The sequence below is a fragment of the Peromyscus eremicus genome, chromosome 2 (assembly GCF_949786415.1).
Source record: "Peromyscus eremicus chromosome 2, PerEre_H2_v1, whole genome shotgun sequence".
In the NCBI taxonomy this organism is placed as follows: Eukaryota; Metazoa; Chordata; class Mammalia; order Rodentia; family Cricetidae; genus Peromyscus; species Peromyscus eremicus.
This window is the reverse complement of record NC_081417.1, coordinates 92,093,423-92,118,651: the sequence shown is the minus strand read 5'-3', so window position 1 is coordinate 92,118,651 and position 25,229 is coordinate 92,093,423. Positions and strand designations below refer to the sequence as shown.

The following is a 25,229-nucleotide window of genomic DNA, read 5'->3' as shown; positions in this document are numbered from 1 at the left end:
ACTTATTCCAGATCATATTTGGGAATGTCTCTGCAGGGTTGTGTTGGAAGTGATATTAGTGTTTCTTATCACATACCTTGATTTATCCCATTCCTGATATTGCTAAGTTAGATTCCCTGATTAAATTTGTTTCTGTGTGTCTTCTCCATTGTAAAACTAGTAAATATTTAATACATTTTGTTTGAAAAGTATTTTGAAGCTATGTGACTACACCAATACCACCCCAAATGTTTCAATTTATATTCCATTTATACTGGTATATAGTCATTTTAGTCAGCGTGTTAAAGTTTATCAGGTCAAATGCTTTATTGGCAATCAAATTGACCCACATTTATCCCCTTTAAGCTGGCATTTGTGTAGTTTTGACATGTCCTTATCATTTCTTTTGTGTGTGTGTACTTTCTTAATCAACAAGATAGTTCGTCTATGGCATTTTCTTTCCTTGTTTCAGTGATGGCTGAATCTGCCATTCCCCCAAGAAGCTCTGTTTGCCTTCACTAGTGGATAGCAGGTGTGGCCATTGCTATTCAGTATTGCTTTTCGTGACCTCTTGCTTCACAACGTTGAAAAATGTGTTTAGTTAGTTAATGTAAAGGGTTTTTATGTATAGGTGCACTCGTTAATAGTTGCATTTTCTTCTGCATCTATTTGTATATATTGAAAACTGTTTATACCCTAGTGCTTCCATTGCTACCCAAAATTATATGTTTCGTTCTGGTTTTCTTTTAAATAAAACTCTTGATGGCTTTAAAAAAAATGTGCTTTCTTTGTCTATAGTCAAAATGTGAACAGTCAGAACAAATGGCTTCCGCAGCTTTGTTTTAAAATTGTTTAGAGTAAACTACTGAATAATGGAGATTCAAGGCCTAAGCACAGCCTCTCTGTGACCATTTCTGTCCTTTTAGCTCTCTTCCTACAACAAAGCAGAAACAAAAACCAACAATCACCATTTTGAATTACAGCTCTACTTTCTAAAAAATAATCAAATTAATGATCTAATATGAATCTTTCTAGTGTGGACTTTATCTTAACATTCAGAGTAAAACTTGTACATGGGGAGTAGATGTTGCTTTGTGGAACATGCTTGTTAGTAAATATAAATTGATTTTAAAAAGCATAAGTTTTAAAGTAAGTGAATAGTAACTTTGTTATCATCATGAGATCCTCATACCCTAGAAAGGAAAGCAAGCATTAGTATAATTCCTGTTTATTACAATGTCCAATAAAGTGTTGATAATATTGTTAGGTAAGAAGGTTAGGAAAACCTTATTCTTTTAATTTTTCTATTTCATCATAATTTTCTCATCTTAAAGCACAAAAGAATGATCACTGGCTAGACCAAACACCGATACTGATATGAGTTACTGACTTACTGCAATGTAAAATTGCATCCACCACATTTGGACAATGATCCAGTCTAACTGGGTTGGTGTTCTGCTATGCAGACAATACTTTGCGATTTATGGGATAATTGCATATGTTGCTTCTAAACAAGTTTGCTTTATTCAATGACAAAATTGCCTTGTTAAGGCCTCAATATGTGAAGAATATTTCATCAAATGAAACTTTGCTCTGGAATGTGCTCAGCTGTTTCTACACAAAATTTTAGGAGCTACTATAGTTGAACTTTCTATCAGTTTATGTACTATTATTGTTTATATTTATTCAGTGTGTGTGTGTGTGTGTGTGTGTGTGTGTGTGTGTGTATGCGTTTGCACACATACCATTGTACATGTAGAGACCAGAAGAAAGTTTGTAGAAGTCTTCTCTCTTTCTACTTTGTGGTTCTTAGTGTTTGAATTTGTTTGAACATGGGCCATATGTCTTAGTGACAAGCAATTTAACCTGCTGAGCCATCTCATCAGCTCAAATTCTTCTTTATTTACATGTGGCCTAATCACAGGAAAAAATAACATAAACAAAAAACAAAAACTATTGCTACTTCCTCAATACAGTAAATATTTTTAAAAGCAAAGAGTACTTCTTAAGAATTATTCATTGCATATCACTCATAGTTAGTCTTAAAGCTAGAATTTTAATATATTTATTAAATAATCAACTTAAAATCTCATTAATGAGGGGATAGCTTTCTCCTGATATGTATATATATAAAACACACACACACACACACACACACACACACACACACACACACACACACACATATATATATATATATATATATATATATATATATATATATATATATATATCCCCTGAGGGAGACTAGCCTTACAGTTAGGAACTACTTTACTTATATGATTTTTTTAATTCCATTCATTAAGCATCATTTTGATAATGGCTCAGCACTTCGGCTCTATCAGAAAACATTTTGCTTTTGTTTTATTGTTATTTTCACTTTCAGAATTGCTGATTTTTGAATAATATGGTCATGATGTCAAAGCAGTACATATAATTCCATGATGCCTTGTAGAAGGCTGAAAAGGACAGACTTGTTTACATAGATATCCTCAAAAAAGAATAATGAATGATCCATCTTCCCCTTCTAAGACTATATTCTGGGAAGGAAATAGTTCCTGTTTGTAGCCTGATATTGTGGCTTATTCTGGAAAACAATGGCTTGAAGCACATTGGTGTTTAGCAATGTTGCAAATATCCCTCTTTCTTCTATCCTGTGATAGTGTGATGTTTCCTCAGGCAGACACAGATAGTCATAAGTAGAGATATCTGTGTGGCCTAAAGTAACAGCATTAATGTGTTTTGTCTGCTCACATACGGTTTTCAGATCTGTTAACTGTTTACAAAGAAAGTCTGCCATTTTGGTGTCTGGTCACAACAGAAATCATACCATCTACTGTCCTTTTTATACAGTTAAGCAGAAATCAAACAAAGCTCCAAGATACAAGCACATGGTGAATTTGAGCTCCCTCGGCAATGTACTGGATGCTTCTCATGTATCTCATGCTCTTCTATTTCTCATATATATTTACTTAATCTCTACCTAAAACCACTGGTAACTCTTAAGGAGCCAGTTAATAATGTCTAAAGAAGAATGTTTGAAGTACAAGAACTAAAAGCATTACTGTCACATATCATGTGATGGTAATGTCTAATGTTTTATGCTTAGAACATAAAATATGGCCAAGTATTCTGTTTTCCTTTGTGCTTTCCATATTGTGCAGGCACCCAGTAAGAGGCCATCACTATTCATGATGCATGTTTATTTCATGAGAAACAGTTGGCATAGAGAAAACACAATAAGATTGAAATCGAATAAAAACACAGCCAATCTAGAACTTACAGACTTTAACATTTGCTGTTTGTTTGACATGGAACAAGTAAGTTAATTTTGAAGACTCTGATTTATGTTAGTGGAAAATGGACATACAGACACCACCACTGTCATAATTAAGCTGCCTACAAAGGCTCAGTTGCTTGTTTTAGATTTACAGGGCATGACAGTACTTAGTAGGGTAAATACTCTCTCATTGGTCCAGTATACTGTTCTTGCTAATTTCTATGTGACATGAATTGGCTTTTTTGAACTGAACAGTACTGGAGGGTTATATTAGCCTATGATGATATAGACGTATGTCTTAGCTTATCTCATTTTGTATAATCAGATGTTTTCTGAATTGGAATGTTTTTAAAGAATAGGAATAATAATGTCTTTGACTTTATGGCTTCATTTTTATAAAAAGAAAAAAATCCCTTCTCTGAATCACCAGGATTTACTAAAGACACTTATCACTGTAGCTGACTTGTAAATTTGTATTAGATTCCACATGTTGATGAAGAGCTAACACCAAAGCATATGCCTCTAGCCTGCATGCATGTGTGGTGACATTTCCACCATGGACACACCCTCATGAATAGGTAAATGGGAAAATTATTATTTTATTTTAAAAAGCCACTGTTGAATGTATGTCAATCCGTGATTTCACTTCTGCTTAGTATGTGTGAGGCCCTAGGTTGATTTCCTAGTACCACAATGAATAAATGACGATGAATGAGAGAGAGAGAGAGAGAGAGAGAGAGAGAGAGAGAGAGAGAGAGAGAGAGAGAGAAGGAATGAATGAACAGCTATATAGAGCTCTCCATATGATTTACTCCTAAGGAATACTTAATTCTACTTGTTTGGATAATAGAAACCTCATGATACAAAGAAAAGAATTTGGTTTGATATTTGTAGTCATTTGTAACATGGTGTCTCGGATATGTCTGTGTTTGAAATCTGCTTGTGGAACAGTCATCTGGCAGTGTAGTCTTATCGTCATTTATATTGCAGCTCCTATTGTTCAGAGATGGAAAAAGAGCTTGGGTTCTGTAGAGGTTTGGAGAGGACTCTGCTCCCTAAACAGACCTGACCCTAGGTTATCCCTGTGCCCCTGATTTGTGTGCATTGTTTTCTGCCTTGCAGTTAATGATTGCCACTCTTATTATACCAAACCTTTGGGTCACATGCTTCTATTCTTCTTTGGGCTGTTACTAGAGCTTGGCTAGTATGTTAATGTTAGTAGATGCAAGACACTGATATCAGGCAGTGCTAGCACAGCTCATCTATTAACTCACTCTGTCCTCGTTCCTGGGAACTGGAGACAGTTATTCTTCCCTCAGTTTGGACAATAATTATATCACACAATATAGAGATTATCTAGATTACTATATGCTTCAGTTTCTGTGTCAGTTTGGCACAAACAAGGCTATCAATAAATATCTGTTTATACAATGAATGGTACCCTTTGCTGAGCATCTGAGAAGTGTAATAGTCCGAATGCTCTTTTTCTTCAGTTTGCTAATGTGACTTCCATAAATATATTATAACCTTATTTGACCTTCTTAAGACCATGTTTATTTAACATTTCCAAGAGACTCTATATTTCTTCTCATGTATATAAATTTACTAACTTATATACTGGATAAAAATGCATATGTTTTTCTGTCAGGCTAGACTCTCTCCAGTCCCCTCTCTCTTATAAATATTGGTAGAGCATACATATGTACATGTAAGCTTTTAGTATTTTTGTTTTAAAAAGCAGTATATTATCTACATTACCAGTGTAATTTTTCCTTCATTTTTCTTTCCTCCTCTTCCTCTCTCTCTTCCCTTACTCACTTCAGTCCCTCTTTCCTCTTTTTCTTCTTCATCTTTGTCCTCTTCAAGGTACAACCATATGCTCTTCCTGCCAGAACCTCTTGAGGGATGAAATTATAGGTGTGGTCCACAACCCCTGGCTCTTTGTTTCATAATAACCAAAAATTCCCCCAGCTCAGTCCTTTCACCTTTTGAAGTGATGAAATTCACTTCTGTCCTCTATAAGATTCTTATATATTGCAGAGCCATATGATACTCAGTAACATAGATGCCATAGCTCCTGTCAGTTAAGTGGATGCCATGTTTGCTTCACATACATGTGGTTTATTCACTTGTTCTCAACTTGTCATGAGTTTGAACACTGGAAATTACATTATTCTCTAGATGGGATAGCAGTGAATCTAGGTGCATACTCTACTGGCTTCTTCTCAGTAGCACTGTGTTCGTGTTTCGTCATGCAGCCCTAGTTTTGACTTTCAGAAGCTCACAACCAATTCATGCAGGGAAGTCTATGAAAAGAAGTCGGAAACTTAACTGGTGCTTCTCGGGCAGCCACTGTAACGAGTTCAAGAATCACATGTGCAGTGGCCATATCTTCTCATCTGAATTGTCTGCAGACTTAAATAACTGTTAGGAAACTGGCATGAAGAGAGGTTCTGTGAGCCTGAAAGTCCACTCCTGCTCAGTATACTCAGATAGAGAATGCAGAAGGGCACTCTTCACAGAAAGAAGACAAAAAGAGAATAAAAAATGTACTCAAAAATGGAAAACTGTTTAAAGGGGGGAAAGGGGGTGAGCCTTTAAGGGAATATAAATGCTTTCTGAATAAATGCTCAAATGGTTGATACTGGACCCTAAACATGTCAGGTTGTGTGTGTTTACAGGAGGTTTACAAAGGAAAGAACGAACACAAGGTCCCCACCTTACATGGCTTCAGGAGTTCATGCATCTAACAATTGCAGTAATGTGTTTCATGTTCTGCACTCAGAGAAGTGAAGTCTGGGGACAAATTATCCAAGAAAAAAAAGCTGCTCATCTCTCTCCTAAGATGCTGCTTTTGCTTTATTGTAACACCATTCATCTTAGTTACCCTTCTATTGCTTAGATAAAACACCATGACCCAGGAAACTTAAAAAAGAAAGCATTCATTGGACTTATGGTTTCAGAGAGTAAAGCCAATAATGGTGGAGCTAAAGCATGGTGTCAGGAACAATTAAGAGCTCACATCTAAACTCCAAGGGCAAGGAAAAACGTCAAAGCCCACCTCTAATGACACACCTCCTCCAACAACACAATGCCACCTAATACTTTCCAAACACTTGTAGCAACTGGGGACCACACATTCATAAATATGAGCCTATGAGAGCTGTTCTCACTGAAACCACAACACCACTCTCAGCAAAACCTTTGATTTGTCAATGACATGGGAATGTTTGGGAAACTTAAGACATATTTTGGTGATACATGTGAGGAAGCATACCATTGATATACATATTTGGTAAAATATGTCTTGGTGACATATTTGGTAAATTTTTTTTCAAGGACTATGACAAACAGTCCCTTAATAAAAGCTTCCTTAAATACCATTGTAAAAGATCCAGCCGGGCGGTGGTGGCGCACGCCTTTAATCCCAGCACTCGGGAGGCAGAGCCAGGTGGATCTCTGTGAGTTCGAGGCCAGCCTGGGCTACCAAGTGAGTTCCAGGAAAAGGCGCAAAGCTACACAGAGAAACCCTGTCTCGAAAAACCAAAAAAAAAAAAAAAAAGATCCAAACCTGGCTGCTGCCAAAGACCATGTCTGGTCCAGTGGTCTTACAATAGTTGGGGTCTGTGCTAACTCTGAGTCCCGTATTGCCTTCAAACGTCACGTAGAAGCCTAAGGTTGGGGCCACAACCTGAAAACTTGGTGGTGTTTGGGGCCATGCTGCTGGCAGAACCATCCTGATCTGAGTGGCCAGTGCTTCCACTCAGAACCAGGATATGATCTAGGCCCAAGTTGCTGCCAAGGGTCATGTCTTGGTCCATGGTTCAGCTTCACCTGGGGGTCTGTGGCCCATGTCACCTCAGGGAGCCTTAGGAACCATACCAGATCAAATTAGAGGGTCATGATGAGCTGGCCCTTCCCTTCACTGGCCCAGGGAAAGCTGGCCTTGCCTCTCATTGGACACTGCAGCAAGAGAGCTGGCCCTGACCCTCACAACCCTCATGGGAGAGCTGGTCCCTGAACTCTGGAGAGATGACTCTACCCTTCACCACAGGCAAGGGTGAACTGACCTTAAGGGCATGGGCATATGGGGAGTTGACTCAACCCCCTTGCCTGAGGCAGGTGACCCAATTAGCCAGGACCAACCAGCTCAGCTCCTACCCAGACCCTTGGCTGGGCCTTGGGTTGGCCCATGCTAATATCTACCCCATCTGGAACCTGCTGGAGCTTGTGAAGAGATTGGTCCCATTTCCAAAGGATTCCCAAGACACAGAATGGTCACAGGATATCCCAGAGGAGTTCCCTTGAGGATCCAGTGATGGTGGTGTACCAGAAACCAGAGGCCTTGAAAGAGACCAGTGATCATTGCAATGGACATTTGCTAGCAAATGGAATTGGGGTGCATGATGTGATATTCTCAAAGAATCAATAAAGAAGTTAAATTGAAAAGAAAAAAGAATAAGATTAAAAGGCCTAGTCAGGTTGATTTCACCCTGTAAAACCTCTGACAATATTAGGCAATAAGAATTCCTCAGGGCCACCTCAGGAGAACTCCATGGCCATAACAGATCATGTAGAGTTCTGTGGTTTCCTTTCAAATATGAAAGGTTAAATATTTGTGGAATTTGAGTGAAAGTAAAGACCTTCATAAAATTATTTGTGGATGAATGATGACAATAGTTTAACCCAGTAAATTATACAATAGCTCTTACTTAATCATTCAGGGATATCCAAAGCATGACTCCCTACAAAACAGTGATATCCCTTTCTCATAGATACCTTTCAAGTCCTATTAATGTCGTTAAGTTCAACAGCAATGGCAAATGAACTGTGCAAAATGCTGACATTCCCATTTCTCTTTCTTTAATGTAACTGAAAGTTTCCTATCAGCATATTTCATGAAGACATAAACAGAGCCAACGCTCATGCTGTATTTGCACACCTGCTGTAACTGCCATTTTAAATAGTGTGTGTGTGTGTGTGTGTGTGTGTGTGTGTGTGTGTGTGTGCTTGCGCGTGCATGACTCACTGAGCACAAGTATGTAGTCATCTGCCCTTTATGGCCTCTCAAAGCAGCAGACCAAATGGTTTCCTGAAGGTCAAGTCTGATTTAAATTGTTGATGAATTAGAAGCTAATTCTGCATGATTGAATATTAATACAGAATGGTGATAAGTAAGGCACTTTAAACCTTAATGAGCACATTAATGAATAGGACAAAATGTTTTTCTTTTCACCTCATGTAAAAGTTTAAAAGTGCTAACATGGATGGTTTGTTAATTTTTGATAGCTGCCTTTCCCTAAGAGTGTTTATTTGGTTAAGGTGTTAATAGTACTGATTTGATGCCCAAGTTAACACTGACTTGATAAATTGTCAAAACTTACGTTATCAAATGGCCAAGGTAGTTTTATATAAATTACTAATAAATATAGAGGATAAAAAAAGCAATTAACATCTTCTAAACTACACCCACTGAGATAAGCATTCCAATTAGAAATTTCATTATTTCTACCGTCTATTTTATGTTGAATACTAAGTTTTATTGCCAAATACCTGACAGTCAAGTTGGAAGCGAGCCCCATCTGTCAACTTGTAACAGCTCTGGCTGTTTGAATCTGTTACATTGTGATGTTTCTCATGAAAATTTAATGAAGATAGTAGATTCAAAGAGGTTCTGTGCAAGGAAGGATGGTGGATAGAATTTAATTACCCTTATTAAGACTAAGAAAGAAATTCTCTTTACATTTCCTTGTAGATTAATATGCAAGAAAGGTATTCTTTGCCATGTACTTGTGAACATGAAAAGGAGGCTCTAGAGTGTTCTTCTTGAGCCAAGTTGGGAAAGAAAGTAGATGCAAATGGTCTGCTTGGGAGGCACAAGTCTTTGCTTCAAGGTACCTCCAAAATGGGGGTTATTAAATCGAGATTTCCTAGGGAAGAGCCTTTAGTAAGTACCTGTGGCACAGTACATGGATGAGCCTGATTATTGGCCTGCCTCTTTTAGAAACATGCACGTGTGAAAAGGAATTCATGAGAAAAGCAGTATTGATGCATCTGTAGGCAACTGGTAGGTAAACCCCGTGGGAAGATGCAGTGCCCTGTGGAATACAGACCACTCAGAAAACCCAAGATGGATGTTTAAAATTATTAACCTAACTTGGTTGCCAGGAAAATGAAAAATACAAAAGAAATCTAAATTTTTTTTCAGAAATCTAATTTCTAAACAATGAAGGCAATATGCTCCACTTTTGAGTACAAGAGGTGAATTATTTTTTATCATTTGAAGCAGTTTATGCTCAATGCCTGCCAAGTGGGGTGTTTAATAATATGTGCAGTTGAGAAACCATTGATCTTTCTGCTTTTTTTTTTTTTTGCTTGTTTCCTCCAACAACATTAGATCTATGCTGTACATATAAATATATTGACAAAACCTCTAAAGACATAAAGCATACCTTGATGGAATTCAACTGAAATAGATTTTAAATTAGCACAGCCCAATTCTCAAAGTATTCCATCTTACTTTTAATTTTTAATTTTGCTTTAGAGATTTGGACAATCATTTTGAAAGTCCTAACTACTGTATCTGACACTTGTCCACTGTAGACCTCTACTTTGTGGAGGATGGATAGGAATTTCAGTATTTGAAGAAACATAGTATGATACCACTTTATCTTTCAACTCAAATGTACTTCCCTGAAAATTAACTTATTATTTGTTTGTTGACTTATTTATCCATTCATGTTTCTAAATACATGTATGATAATAAATAATATCTCCTAAATGCAGATATTAATCTCAGATGAACAACCTGTTTACCCACGTCTGTAATTTGAATTATTAGCCTAGCAGCTTTTTCTTGCAATGGATTAGCTTATTCACAAAAACATTCCTGTTCATTGGCAGTATTTGACCTTCTTTCAGGAATCTGAAGAGTCCTGAACTATTCTGGTTACCTCTTTCCAGAAATTCTTAGACTTGAGACACACTGGCATTTAAAATCCTGGTTATTTTGATGTCAGGATATCTGGATATAAATAAGACATGAATGAACGCATGTTGTACAGGGATAAATGGCAGATTTACTTGCTTGTTGCTCTGGTAGCTTTGGTGAGGAAAAGATTAAATGTGCTTGAAGGAGATTGGAAAAGCTTTTAAAATAAGTTGATTTCAACGGGGGCGGGGGTTCCTCTACAGAGGCAAGGGACCTGATTTAACAAAGAGCTCGGTCAGCGAAGTATTGGAGATGGAGTTATACCAAGGCTATAGAAAAAAGGCAGGAAAGACACATAGGGCCAAGAGACCACATGGTGACAGCATCGGAGTGGAGATTCTGCAGTAGAAATAGGAATGCTACCTATTTAGCAGTCTCAGGTCAAGTGGGCCCATGGGTCTCTGGAGCTCATAGGAACCAAGAAGAAGCCAGGCGTCTCACTTGCCTTATTTTTAACTAACTGTATTTGTGCACTTTTGTTTATATTTGCAAGCCTGTTTGGAAGGAAGTGTTTCAGTGGTCACTAGGAAATATGTATTAAATTAATACCAAGGCTGATTGGAAGTCAAATGTTTGACAATACTGCTCATAGAGATATTACCCATCAAGCTAAAATCTCAAGTAGGGTTAATGTGGAAAACACTTTCTAGCCCTGGCTGTAAGTACTGCCAATGTAGTTTATTGCTAGGAGCTTGGTGATGAGAGTGGAGTGGGGATGACCAGTCTATACTTTCTCAAGATCTATGTCTAGAGCAATTTCAATATGGCATGAAGAATTTATCTTTAAGTGAGTTAGAGATTCAAAATGTAGGAATCACATCTTTTAAATCACTAGCCTTTTGGAAAATATTCTTTCATTGTAAAGAATGCATATTTTTGTGTTAGTAATCAGAAGTTCCCTTTGTTCTTTGGCAAAAATTACACTCAATTTTCTGATTAATTGAAGTTCCTTATGAAGAATTCATGCTGGTTGAACCACATGCTTCTTTGAAGAAGAAATCCATGTGGTCATAGTTATCCTTTATGTGTTTGAGGAGGCCTAGTGCCGGAATATATATGCATACACACACACACACACACACACACACACACACACACACAGTGAAAACTCAAGTTCCTCATATAAAATGGTCTAGCATGTGTATAACCTTATATTCCTGCTATGCTTTAGATGTCTTGTAGCAGAATTTAATGTAACTGTTATGGGTGAATGGCTATTATACTCTTTTGCTTAGAGATTGACAGAAAAATGGACTCAGTATTTTTGCATATTTTAGTCTTCAAATGGGTTAGTATTTCAATGTGAATACAAAACTAGTAGGCACAAAAGTCATGTGTGTGCAGCTTTATTTGAAAGCTATGAAAAGCATATTCCCTTGGAGTAGAGATAACTTATTATGCCTATGAACCTACTTGCTTTTATTCACATCTGCTTAATTCTCTTATATTCTGTTGGATCCTGTGGTTTGCTAGTGTCATGTCTACACTTAGGATATTCCCATCTTTCTAAAGAAAACAAAATCCCTTCTCCCTTTTTGCCAGCTATCAAACTTTTCTTCCTAAAGATCCATTGCAGGCACTTCCCCTTTGGTGCTTGCTAATCACGAAAAGCACTGTCGTGGCCATTACTCATCCTTCCGTGCTCCTTGAGTACATCATCACAGCTATTTACAACACAATGAGCTATTTGTTAGTGCATCACACTCCTACGTAGATTGTGTATATCGCTGATTAAGAATAGACATGCTACCATGTCCTAATGCTACAATGGTATATGGTTTATGTTTAGTTTTCAACAAATGTAAATAAATAAAAGAACAGATTTATGAAAAATAATGAATTCATGTTATTAGTTTTGTTAAAATAATTGTGCTACCTTTTGTCTTGCAGAGGATCAGATTCCAAGGGGTTTCCCTACCATTGACATGGGCCCACAGTTGAAGGTGGTGGAACGTACCCGCACGGCCACCATGCTTTGTGCAGCCAGTGGTAACCCGGATCCAGAAATCACTTGGTTTAAAGATTTTTTACCTGTTGACACAAGCAACAACAATGGTCGTATTAAGCAGTTACGATCAGGTAGGGTCTTGTCACTGTTTCTACTAACTCCTGGACAGTTTTTAAAACTACCTTTCTCTATCTTTAGTCTTTAATTTCAATTTTATTTTATTTTATTTATTTATTTATTTATTTTAGGTATTGATTTATCTCCCTCTTCTCCTTCTCTGTTGTTTAATGTGTTTCATGTTTGTGAGGTCATGGCCTCATCCAGAATCTGTCTTCCCTTGGTGCATTTTGCGGCTTCTGTTTAATCCACATTACTCACTGCTGTGACTGTATTCTTAATAATTTTTAATTTACTGCTTTTCTGCGGTATTTGATGGGTTCATTTTCTCTTCTTTCTTCCTTCTTCATTTTCTTTTGAAATAATTTTATTTCAACATTGGATTTCATTCAAAACTTGCAAGGTGCTCCAGTGGCTACTTCCATATAAAAATGTTCATATTAAACAAGAAAGTGATTCTGTTGTATTCAAGTATTTTTTTCTGCTGTCTTTTCTACATTTAAACTCATCCAAGTAGTAAATTTTAGTGAGTTTGGGCACATCTGCTTTCTTTTCTCTAATACACAGTGCACAGAAACATGAATTCATGAGTGACCAGATGTAGTTTTTAAAGTATTTTCTAAGTACCAATGAAAGGAAGGTATTTGATTAACACTGTTTCTGTGTCATTGTTAGTGAGCACTGCCCACACGGTAGCCACGGTGGTGTGTGCCCATGCTCCGGGGCTTTGACCCTCCAGTGACTGGATCTACAGAAGTCTGCTTTGTTGTAGACTCCAGCTTTTGCTGTTTCTCTTTACTCCAGCTCCTTCTCCTGTTCTTATCCCAGTTTATTCCTTTGCTCTCTGTAGATTAAAATAGAAGTTCTAAATTTCTTACAGTTTAGAGTCTGTCCCTAGATAATTTCACAGGAATGTATACTAATAATCTCTGTGCTCTGATGTTCGTAGTGATATTGATATAAAATTCTAAGTTGTTAACTGCCTGTCTTCCCAGAATTCTCAGCCTTTGACCTGTCCTGTGATGTTAAAGCGTCTTGTTAACTGACTCTTTTGCTTGTTGTCAGCAGAATTGTGTAGATTAGCATTCTGTTATTGTAAATAAATAATTATTCACCTGTAACATAGATGATTTAGTATAATAAAGCTTTAACTCTGAAAAATTTGTACCAAATTATGAGGAATATAATCATATTTTTATGCTGTCTTTCTTCTCTCCGTATTTAAATCTCCAGAATCCATTGGTAAGTGCTTAGTTCTGAAGCGCACTTCACCCCCACTAATTTCCATATTCAGAATATGATCATTATTATTATTAATAATAAAATGCATGGCATGCATTTTACTAACTGTCAGTGTAGGCACCAGATCTCTGTAGTGGCACACACATGCATACCTCCACAGAACTGTTTATCTTAAGAACACTGTATAAATAAATAAAATCGTACACAAGTTAATCACACAATTGTAGCATAATGAGTAGCATAAGATTCCAATCCTCAGTGTTTGTTTCTAGCTAGTCTGTAGTATTTCCTCAAGTAGTATATATATATACATACTTATATATATACTTAAATAGCTTAGCCAGTATTTTCCTAAACTATGTCATTAAAATGTTGTATAGTTCTATTTTTTTAAAGGATACAAAGCTTATAAGATATACTTCTAACCCTATGTGACCCCAGCCCTAAGAACTCAGTTGCTTCTCTGAAAAAGGCGATTCTGCCTACTATGACCTTTGCCCTCTGTGGTTTAATGCACCTTGCTTTTATGATCTAATGATACGATCTAATATATTCCTGTTTACCAGTATAGTAATTCAAGTTTCTTTTAAGACCTTATTTAATTCTGTAAATCTAATCGAATTCTTCTCCCCAGCCCTAGCCCCCTTCTTCTCGTACTAATGCTTCTTCTTTCTAATCTTATTTGCATTCATATTATCCACCCAGGTGGTACACCAATAAGAGGTAAGAGTGCTGACCTAACGTTCACAGAATGATCTTGCTCATTCTCCCTGTCCTTTCATCCCTCTCATCCCTGTCCTGTTTTCAGATCCATCCCCATAATGTCCATCAACCTGATTTCTTTCCTTCCGTTTGGTTATGATTCATGACTCTCATATTGTGGACTTTCCTTTTTCTTTTTTCTCTTTGTTTTGTTCATTTCTTTATTTATGGAAGTAATTATTTAAGTTGTGATATGCTTCAAAGAAAGCATATCCAGGTCGTTAGACCACAGACCGGTCACAGCTTATCATCTGTCCCTCTTTTTTTTTTTTTTCCTTTTCTTCTTCCTTTTTCTTTTTTCTCTTTTTTTTTCCTTTTTTTCTTCTTCTTTTACCTTTTTTTTGTCCAACTGGAGAAAAAAAAAGATCATTTTTTTCTTCCTTAGCTGTTCTTGTTCTGGACCAAAGCCAGGGCGGTCTGGAGAACAGTGGCAGACATGCAGAGGACAGCCCGGACCGTCTGCTTTTTGTCTTTATCTTTCAAAAGGATTTTGCTTTTGTTCTTCAATTCTTTTTTCTCTTACTGTCTTAAAAGTCAAAGAATGACTCCCCCTTCCACCCGACCCCTCCTACAGTCTGACAGCGGTGCTTTTTTCTCCACTTCTTTTTTTCTTGGGTGCTCGTCTCTGGATTTTTGGATCTTCTGTCCTTCAGCCGTGGAAACAGGTTCTCAGTACTCTTGGTGGTATGTGGTATTGCCGGTTTTTCATACTTTGACTCCTCCGTGTGCGTTTCTTTTGTAATTCTTATTTTGTATTTTTCTTGGGGTTTTGTGACACCACACTGCTAATCCCACAGTGGATTTTGATGGGTGTCTTAGGGGATCCATCCAGAGGTCCTCAAGCAGTGATTGGTTGGCTCTTCCTGGCTGGCCTGGGCCTTGCTTTTGAACTTTTTAAAACTCCTCTAATGCGAATCCTCTTTGTTTTTCAGCAAATGTCAGAAATGATTGTAAGTTGTGGCAAACTGTCTTTGTTTTCTTAAAAAGTCTGCATGTCTTAAGGGAGTTTTATTTCTTTAAGTGATATTTTCATAATTAATAATGACTAATTTTAATATTTTTTTGCTTTGTGCAGCCTTTTTGTGCTCGCTGCGTATTTTTGGGCTTTCTTCCACAGAAGACTTTCTTGAAAACTCAGCCTGGTTTTTTTTGAGCGTACCTATCTTTTGCGCCACTTTTGTTGCCAAAATGAAACAAAACAAAACCAAATATTAATCTTTTGTTTTATTTAAAAGCCATACTTCCTTGAAGCAGTCTCACCCATCTTCATTTGATTAGTCTAGGAGCTAAGAGTGCTAATTATGACTAGAAGTCTTGCTTGGGAAAAAGAGATATTGTCTCCTTATGCTAGCATTGATGATGTAAAAAAATAATCTCTGTATGTTTTTCTCATCGCATCATTTTCTGTCTGTGCAACTTAGCAAGAGATTGAATCGACGTTGAGTGGACCTTCGCTTTGCAGGGCTTTTCATATTGTTAAGAGGTTTAGCTTGCTGAACCTCAAAAGCCTTCTCTGACCACATCTTTGGTGATATATTTTATATCCATACAGGAGCCCTGCAGATCGAACAGAGTGAAGAATCTGACCAAGGAAAATATGAGTGTGTTGCCACCAACAGCGCGGGCACTCGCTACTCTGCCCCTGCCAATTTATATGTCAGAGGTAGGAAAGTTATAACCCTGGCATGGCTTCTCCATTCAGGCTCAGGGGGAGTTGAGATGCCCACAGGGTCTGTGTGATTATGGAAGTGTTTAACAAGAGGATTTGGTAATGATTACTGTTGATGAAGCAGTTTATTAAGTAGAAAACTAAAAACTGAAATCTGTTGTTTTTCAATCTACACAAGGCTTGAGGTTTGTAGATACTTATTTGCATTGCAACTTCTGATTCTATTTTGACTGTACTGACTGACTGTGCTTGGCATTTGTTTGAAGTTTTCTTCTTTTCTTTCACTTTTTCTGTTGTTTCTCATTTGTTTCCTTACAAACCTTGAAATAAGTGCTCGGTGAACTACTAATCAGCTCTAAGCATGAAGGTGTTTATGTCTCCATGACCTCTGCTGTGGAGCTAGGGACATAAAGTCTCCAAATTAAGAAAAACAGTTGCTACATAAAAATAGCACAATTGCATTCTTTCCTCTTATGCTGTCCTAATTAGAACACAATTTTATATATGTGCATATGCATTTATATGCCATAGGATAATGATTGTATTTTAGGAAGTAGTATTAACTCTTCTTGAAGTAGGAATGAATTGTAAAGATCCATTCATATTTTCTCATGAGTATTTAAATGATTTCATCTCAAGTATAGGAATGATCTTACCTTTTATTTCAGCTGGAATGTATACCCCTCTTAATAGAGTTCTCAGACTGGGTTTAGTTTGGTTTTTCTTCTGGTGGAAACATTTCTATTCTGGTTCAACAACTCTGAATAATTACAAGAGGCATGGGTGGGGGAGGAAATGGTTGCAGCCTGTGCTTTAAGGTACTATAGAATGGGGTTCCATAAGAAAATACCTAGCTTGATTTTGAAATTTTTGTCAGAGATAATTTTGTGCCCCTGGGGATGCCTTTTGCCTCCCTCTCTGTGGAGTCTGTAGCTGGGGTGGGGTTGGGAGTGGTGTGCACTGAGAACCTTTTCTTCCCTAAATTATTTGAGGGCCCCAATCCCTTTTTTCTCACAAATGTGATCTCCTTTGCTGCATGAGGCATGCATTACCTTCTTCTATGGAAAATTTCAAAATGATGCTAGCTATTGTTCCTAATACTGCATTAGTCCATTAGGTATTGCTAACTTCTCCAGCTGGGGTAGGAAGATGAACTAGAGCAATTAACAATGTTCAAGTAGTGGTTGAAAGCCTTGATATGGCCTTTTTACTCTCTCTGTGTTTCCCTTGTTTTTCTCCTTTTCCTCATTTCATTGTGTTCTGCATCAAACCCCCCTACATCCCTCAGAGCTGCGAGAAGGTTGGTGTGTTTTTTACTTTTTACCCACCTTACAAAACTATCACTTAAACCAATAACAAAGAATACAAATGAAATGAATGTAGCTGCACTGTGGTCTTCTTTTGGTTAATGGTATATAATTGCAGAGAATGTTCTGGCCTTGGCTTCTGTTGCTTGCTAGTGGTGTCTAAACGCAGTGCATGATGGGAGAAAATACACCTGGGTGCATGGGAACGGGTAACACTTAACTCTCTACGGTCCAGTGCATTGGTCAGTGTTCCTGCTTTCCTATCCCTGCCCCCCAACTCTTCCCATCTTCTACCCACCTTTTATTTTTGCCTTCTCAGGGTGCCTGCTGCCCCCAGGTGATGTTTTATAATTGTTCCTTGACCCCTCCATTTTTCTTGATATGTTCTTTGATGCCTCTGAGTCTGTGCTGGCCCCTGCTTGCTTCAGTAAACCTCTGAGTTGACTGCAGGAGGCATGCTTAGCACTGTCCTTCCTATGAATGTCACTCACCCCCACACCATTACAGTGAGCCCTCTCCAGGCAGAGGTTTTCTGTTCCTAAGTGCAGCCAAAGTTTCCAGACAGAGTCCCTCTCCTTCTTCTTGGGGTTAAAAGATTGTTTCCATCTCCTTTCCTGTAACTTCAAAAACCATTGTTTGCTATCTGTAGTTACAGTGTACTCCTGAAAGTTGCCCCTTTGGTTTAAAGTTCTCACAGTGTAAGGTTTTGCCCCCAAAGTCCAAGACAGAACCTATTTCTTTCTTACCTTAGTTTTCACAATGTCAAAGTGCATGTACTTGAACACAGCAGAACATGCAGATTATCTGAAGCAGGAACACTGAACTATGTTTGCTTGGTAGTGGGTCTGGTTTTTGTTTTTTTCTGTGTCATGTTGTTCTAGTATGGTCACTCCTCTTAATGTCACATCCTGCTATGTAGTTTAGATCCATTGTCCATCAATTTGAATATAGACATAAAGTTCCTCTTACTGGATTCTGTGGTCATTGATGCTATTTAACCTTACATACAAGCTGGATGGAATCCTGAATGTGAATTCCTCTCCCGAGACTGCAATCCTCTACCTGTAACAACCTCCTTGTAATTTCTAACCTGTTATCTTCTAACTTTCAACCAAGTTCGCATCTCAATCACTACACTCTACCTTTTTTCTGTGTGTTTGTTTTAATTTCCCACTGTTCCTTCTTTGTCCTTGTCTAGGATTCCAGCCATTCTTCTGTTGTTCTGTTGTGGGCCTTAAGAGTCCCAACTTCTGCATGACTGGCATGACTCAATCCAGTATAGTATCAACTGATGTATATTTCTTCTTCTGTGACTGTCAGTTCTATACACACACACACACACACACACACACACACACACACACACACACACATATATGTCATTTCTGTGTTTGTCCATTGTTAGTTGAAGCTTTGAGACTGCATCTCTCTGAATCTGAAAGCAAATAAATTGCTGTTTCAATGTACTCAAGGTGATGTTTTCCAGGACTGGGATGTGATTACCCCATACACACATTCATGTCAGCTGGGAGTACACAGAACTGAAGTCAGTCTTGATACTCACACATGCTGATGACCTTCCTGTCACCTTTTGCATATACATGCCTGCATAGAAACATTGTTATATGCATGTATGTATATAGTTTGGTGTTTACCTTATGCATGGTGTTCGTGTACTGTTAATTTGTAGATAGTTTTTCATTTTTGTGTGGGGCCTATGTAGGTCTAATCAACTGTTGTATGATGTGTCTAAGATATCAATGATTAAACTAAATAGATGATTCTGTGTATACACATACCATACTTGTATGGTCTGTATTATCCACAGTTTTTCTTTTTGTTGTGATTTTGGATAATTTACAATATGATTCGATTGTTTAATCATGTCTGTATGGTGCATGTCATGTGTTTAACTAGCTGCCTTATTCTTGCCTTGTATATGTTATCATGTTGCCTTGTGTTTTGTTCCAGTTCGCCGTGTCCCACCAAGATTTTCTATCCCACCCACTAATCATGAAATAATGCCAGGTGGAAGTGTTAATATCACCTGTGTGGCAGTGGGGTCACCAATGCCTTATGTGAAGTGGATGTTGGGGGCAGAAGATCTGACACCTGAAGATGATATGCCAATAGGAAGAAATGTCCTAGAACTGAATGATGTAAGACAGTCAGCAAATTACACCTGTGTTGCTATGTCAACACTGGGCGTCATTGAAGCAATAGCACAGATCACTGTCAAAGGTATGCTAAGATCATGTTCTGATAATCTAAGTTATGCTCATCCTTGACTCAGGATTTTAAAATGAACAAATCCATCACTCAGTGCTTCACTTGTATAGTACCTAATCTCATTTGTCATATTATATAAAATGTCCATGTCTTAGGTAGACTAATTTTTCTAACCTTAACTTCCTTCTTTTCTTCTTTCCTTCCTTCTTTACTTTTTGGGATGAGCATACTGAGTGTTCTGCCACTAAGCTAGCTACATGCTCAACCCTTTTGTGGTTTTAATTTTGACAGGTTCTCCTTGAACCACAGGCTATGGTTTAATTTACACTGTGTCCTATACAAGCCATCAATCACTAATCTCTTACTTTAGCCTCCTAAAGAAGTGGGATCACAGATTTATTACTCGAACCCACTTGCAGATTCTTTCCTAAGATATTAGTAGTCTAAATTGGGATAATCATTACAATATTTAGCAGCAAGTCTGACTTAGTCACTGAGCAGATAGAATCAGGAATGCTACACTGGGTCTACCATTCTGGTAAGATGGATGGCCTGAAGACTTTGTACTGGTCCAGATTTTTGATAGGAGTCATAAGAAGAATATTAATGAGTGTCATTAAATGCATAAAATCTCTGAAAAAAAAAACAGAAATAAAAGAAAGTGCTGGAATCAGTGTGACCTAATAATAGATGCTCTGTTTGATGGTTTTACCATTAAGAAGCAAAATGCAAATGGATCTGTTCTATCTTAGTTCTGCCCTTCACCTTGCATATATGAATACTCATGAAATTTTCTCTTCTTCAACAAATGTACTAAATATAACCAAAGTGCTATATTCTGTGAACATTTTTTTTCACTAAAAAGGGAGTTGAATATGTGTGAATACCACTTTCTTTTACCCAATACTTACATAATTCTAGAAAACTTACAAATTGGGTCATAGTGAGGGTGATTTGAGTTTCCTGTCAGTGTCTAGAATTAGTTCAAAATGAACTTAAATCATCATCCCATTTGGGAAGCATGAATTTATAAAAGCTAGAACACTTGTTATAATTGGTATCATATCTGCAACTGAGCATATATATCCAGTATATCTTATCACATAAGAACAAAATTCTACATTATCCACATCACAGCATGCAATGTCTTATGTATCCCTAAAGTACTAAGCATAATTGTCTTGGTTCACATGTTATAGATATAGAGCCTTACTGTACAAAAGTGTGATAGTGCACACCAATAATGTCAGTTCAATAAATACAACCTTATTTAACAACAATTTTATTTTCCTGCAACATTCAGAGTGGTCTACTTGGCAAAATCTCGGTCCAGAATATTTAAATAAATGTTTTTTGTTACTAATTTTAGTAACGTCTCTTTGCTAAATATTGTAATTATGTAGCTATTAGTAATATGCAAATAGCAAACCAACTATTTTCATTATAACTATTTAAGCTTCAAATATTAGAGGTTTGCTAAAGACAGTAAAGATTTTGGAAGTGAGAGTAAAACCAAATAATTATCATATTCACTTTTGTATCTCTGTTGTCCTGGATCTTCCTACTTCCTTGTCCTTTTCTACCTCAAAGATGAAACATAAAGGTAAAAACTTAAAGAAAAAAGAAACAAAACAGAACAGAAAAGATGCCAAAGTTGGATGTTTCTTAGCTGCTATCCTAGGCAGTATTGTGATACTGGCCTCATGCTAACAGGAAATGGTTTGCTTATAAGCATTATCTTTGGGGGTTTCTTGACTTGTTATCCAAATAAAACTTACAGGTGAGGCCACCAGTAAAGCTGGCTTGCACTGTCAAGATTTTTTTGAGATTTGTTTTGTTAAAAGGAGAAAATTGGATCTCTAAAAGCACATATTTAAATACAGATATTTGTCTACTTGCTATAATCCTAGATGTATCCAATGTAGAACACAAAAGTTTTGTTATTGACAAAGTATTATACAATGTGATTTGTGAATATGTCTTAAACTTCCTAAGCAATTTTAAGAATTATGAAGAAACATGATTTAAACTTATTGTTTTACTTTCCTTAATTTGTGTATGTGTGCATGTGTGTGTGTGTGTGTGTGTGTGTGTGTGTGTGTGTGTACGTACATGGATCCTGATCAGAATCAACCCAGGAATCCTTACTTGCCAGGCAAAGTACACTGTCGTAGTTCTACCTTAATAATTTTAGATAGGTTATTTTTAAGTATCTTAGTCAGGTTCTCTATTGCTTTATGAAATACCATAAAGGGTTTATTTCAGTTTATACTTACACATCATAGTCCATCATTGAAGGAAGTCAGGCCGAGAAATCTGGAAGTAGTGCTGAAACAGAGGCCTTGGAGGATCACTGCTTGCTGGCTTGTTTATAATGGGTTTCTCATCTATCTTGCTTTCTTATATGTCTCAGGACCACCTGTCCATGTGTGGCACTACTCACAATGGCTGGGTCATCCCACAACAATCACCATTTAAGAAAATATTCCCATAGGCCTACCCACAGAGCAGTCCATGGAGGCATTTCCTTAATTGTGGTTCCCTCTCCTCAGATAACTCTCTAACTTGTGTAAAGTTTGCAGTGAACAAGCCAGGAATCTAATTCATAATGTTCTTTATGTTTTACAAATAGAAAAGTATTTGGATACTAGTCCTTTAATAGCAATTTAATTCCATTTTCATATATTCCATATATAATGTTATTGGTATTTATTTACAACATTAATTTATTGAATCAGGGATTAAGTGGCCAGGCATTTGAAATAAAAATTACAATAATTGCAGTTATATTTTTGAGAGTCCCCAACACACTGTGCATATTACTGGCTTAGCTCATTAATCTTCAAGGCAAACTGATGAAATACAGCTACTCTGTAGTACAGTGCAACTCCAGTAATGCAGCTTTTCCAATTTTCCCATGAGGAAACAAAACCCAAAAGACATTAAGTGATTTATTAGGATCTTTTAGTGAATAAGTGTAGATTTGAATGCAACTCCCCAAAATGCCATCAACATCTACGAGAAGGATGGGATCTGGGCCACCGATATGTATTTTACTGCTTTCTTGACGTCTTTGGACATGTTACTTTGCTTCATCTGGTTAAATCATCAGTAGTTGTATAATCTTGTCAGGATAGTAATAGAGTATAGTGATTTGTGTAATAGCTGTGATAAAAAAGATAGTCATTGTCTTTTTTCTGTCCCAAAGCCTTACCCAAGCCTCCAGGAACTCCAGTAGTGACTGAGAGCACAGCTACAAGCATCACGCTGACATGGGACTCTGGGAACCCTGAGCCCGTCTCTTACTACATCATTCAACATAAGCCTAAAAATTCTGAAGAACCATACAAAGAAATTGATGGGATAGCAACCACACGCTACAGTGTGGCTGGACTAAGTCCCTACTCGGATTATGAATTTAGAGTTGTTGCTGTCAACAACATTGGTCGAGGTCCACCAAGTGAGCCTGTATTAACACAGACCTCAGAGCAAGCACCGTCCAGTGCCCCACGGGACGTCCAGGCACGCATGTTGAGCTCAACTACCATTTTGGTACAGTGGAAGGAACCTGAGGAGCCAAATGGACAGATCCAAGGATATAGAGTTTATTATACAATGGACCCAACTCAGCATGTCAACAACTGGATGAAACACAATGTAGCTGATAGCCAAATCACTACTATTGGCAATTTAGTACCCCAAAAAACATACTCTGTCAAAGTCCTGGCTTTTACCTCAATTGGAGATGGCCCTCTTTCAAGTGACATACAAGTCATTACTCAGACAGGAGGTAAGTCTGATTCAAGATGGGAAATGGAGCAGGTGGTTTGTGAGAAAGATAAAAACAAAGAAGGAAACAGCAAAGATAACATAAAGCTAAGTTGTTGAGATTTAGAACTTCACATTGTACTTTTAATCTATGAAACTAACCTATGAAATCTATGTACTTTAATCTATGAAAATTTGAGCAGCATACCTTTTTTTTCTGAGAATCTATAGAAGGATTACATTATTGGAACACTCTCTATAATGTATGGGCAGAACATTGTTAATCCTGATGGAAGGATTAATACATTTTATCTGGTTTCATTGCTACAGTGCACTCATGACTTATTTTCATGTGGTATGGACTTAATGACTTATCTAACTCAGGGTGTTTACTTCCTGTCTTTGTGATCCTAGTCTCGAGCATTTTACACTGGAGTTTTGCTTTATTTTACTTTACTACTGTTGTTGGATCTTTTGAGCTTGTTCACAGATTATTTTCTTGCTATAGTATATGAAAGCTAACTATACATGTATATATTTCTCCACAATTATAGTAAATCTATATTCCTTCATTATTTGGTGTTGGCAGTTCTTCTGTATTTATTTATTCACCATATTAATATGCAAAGAAATATGAGGACTAACTTAAGGTTCTAACTGGAAAATAATAGAGGTCTAAGAATATTGGTCTACTTTATCTTGACACTCTTTTCTTAGAAGTGTCAACTGTTTAAGATAATTTTATTTTTATGATTCCACCAGCTCCCAAGCCAGTATGTTTGGCAAGAAAGTGAATGGGGCTTATATTCCACTTTAAGCTTTTCTCATGTTTTGACTATAAAGTTGGAATGACATAATCACAATCTAATTCTTAAGCTACAGCTAAGCTTGGTGAATTTGGATGAGTATTTTTGTGTCAGCTTTTTGTTACTGTGAAAAAACACCTGAAGTAACTTAATGGAAGAAATAGTTCATTTGAGTTCACAACTTGCCAAGTTCTAGTCTGTGGTCAACTGGCTCGTGTCTGCAGTGTTCTGACAGCAGATATGCTCTGTCTGGACCAGAAAGAAGGGATAAAGTCAAACAGGCAGACAGAAGAGTGATAGGTTTTCAATTTCCCCTTCTTACCACTATCACCCCCTCCTAGTCAATCTGCTACATTTCAGATTGCTAAATCCCACAGACTGGTAACCAAACTTTAGTCCATGCACTTGGGAAATAGAGGCAAGCAGATCTCTGAGTTTGAGGCCAGCCTGGTCTACAGAGTGAGTTCCAGGAAATCCAGGGCTACACAGAAAAACTTTGTCTTGAAAACAACAACAACGAAAATTAGCCACAATGTGTTGTCTCTCTGAATTTTCGTTTTCTCATTTGTTATAGTGACTGTAATGAAAATTTTTTTGGTTCTATTTATGTTTTTGTAGTGCCACAGCAACAAAGGACCACATACTTGGTAGTCTAAACAGCAGGAATATGTTGTCTCACAGGTCTAGTACCTAGAAGGCTGGAATCAAGATATTACAGGGTTGCTTTCTATGAGCCTATGGGAAAAAGTGTGTTCAGTATCTTTCCCTGAGCTTCTGACAGTTTGCTGCCAGTGTTTCATTCCCTGGCTTGTAGAAACATGCAGTCCCTAATTTATCTCCACACTGTGTTGCTTCAAAAAGCAAGTATGTGTTCAAATTTGAACATTGGTCATATGGATTGGGCCAACCTAAAAACTCTATCTTAATTAACTTGGTCCACCCTGATAATGCTTTGTAGTGCTGAGCTCTAGGACCCCATTGTGCAAAATCTGAGGAAATAACTGTCAGCTCCCTCCACAATGTAGATTACATAATAGGGAAACATAATAGGTAAAATATAATAACAGCAGCTAATACATGTTGGCCCATATGTTATATATGTCTTGTGGATATTGATTTTTTATCATCTAA

The 25,229-nt window shown here is 37.3% G+C and overlaps 1 protein-coding gene across 4 annotated transcripts in view; it reads left to right on the top strand.

The window, feature by feature from the left end:
- Positions 1-25,229, top strand: part of Ptprd (protein tyrosine phosphatase receptor type D) — a 378,271-nt gene that overhangs the window by 169,967 nt on the left and 183,075 nt on the right. For all 4 annotated transcript variants that reach the window (XM_059254481.1, XM_059254480.1, XM_059254479.1 and 1 more), the window contains exons 4-7: positions 12,141-12,329; positions 15,872-15,982; positions 19,267-19,536; positions 22,733-23,314. In XM_059254481.1, coding sequence (XP_059110464.1) covers positions 12,141-12,329; positions 15,872-15,982; positions 19,267-19,536; positions 22,733-23,314 — 1,152 coding nt within the window. The remainder of the gene's footprint in view (positions 1-12,140; positions 12,330-15,871; positions 15,983-19,266; positions 19,537-22,732; positions 23,315-25,229) is intronic.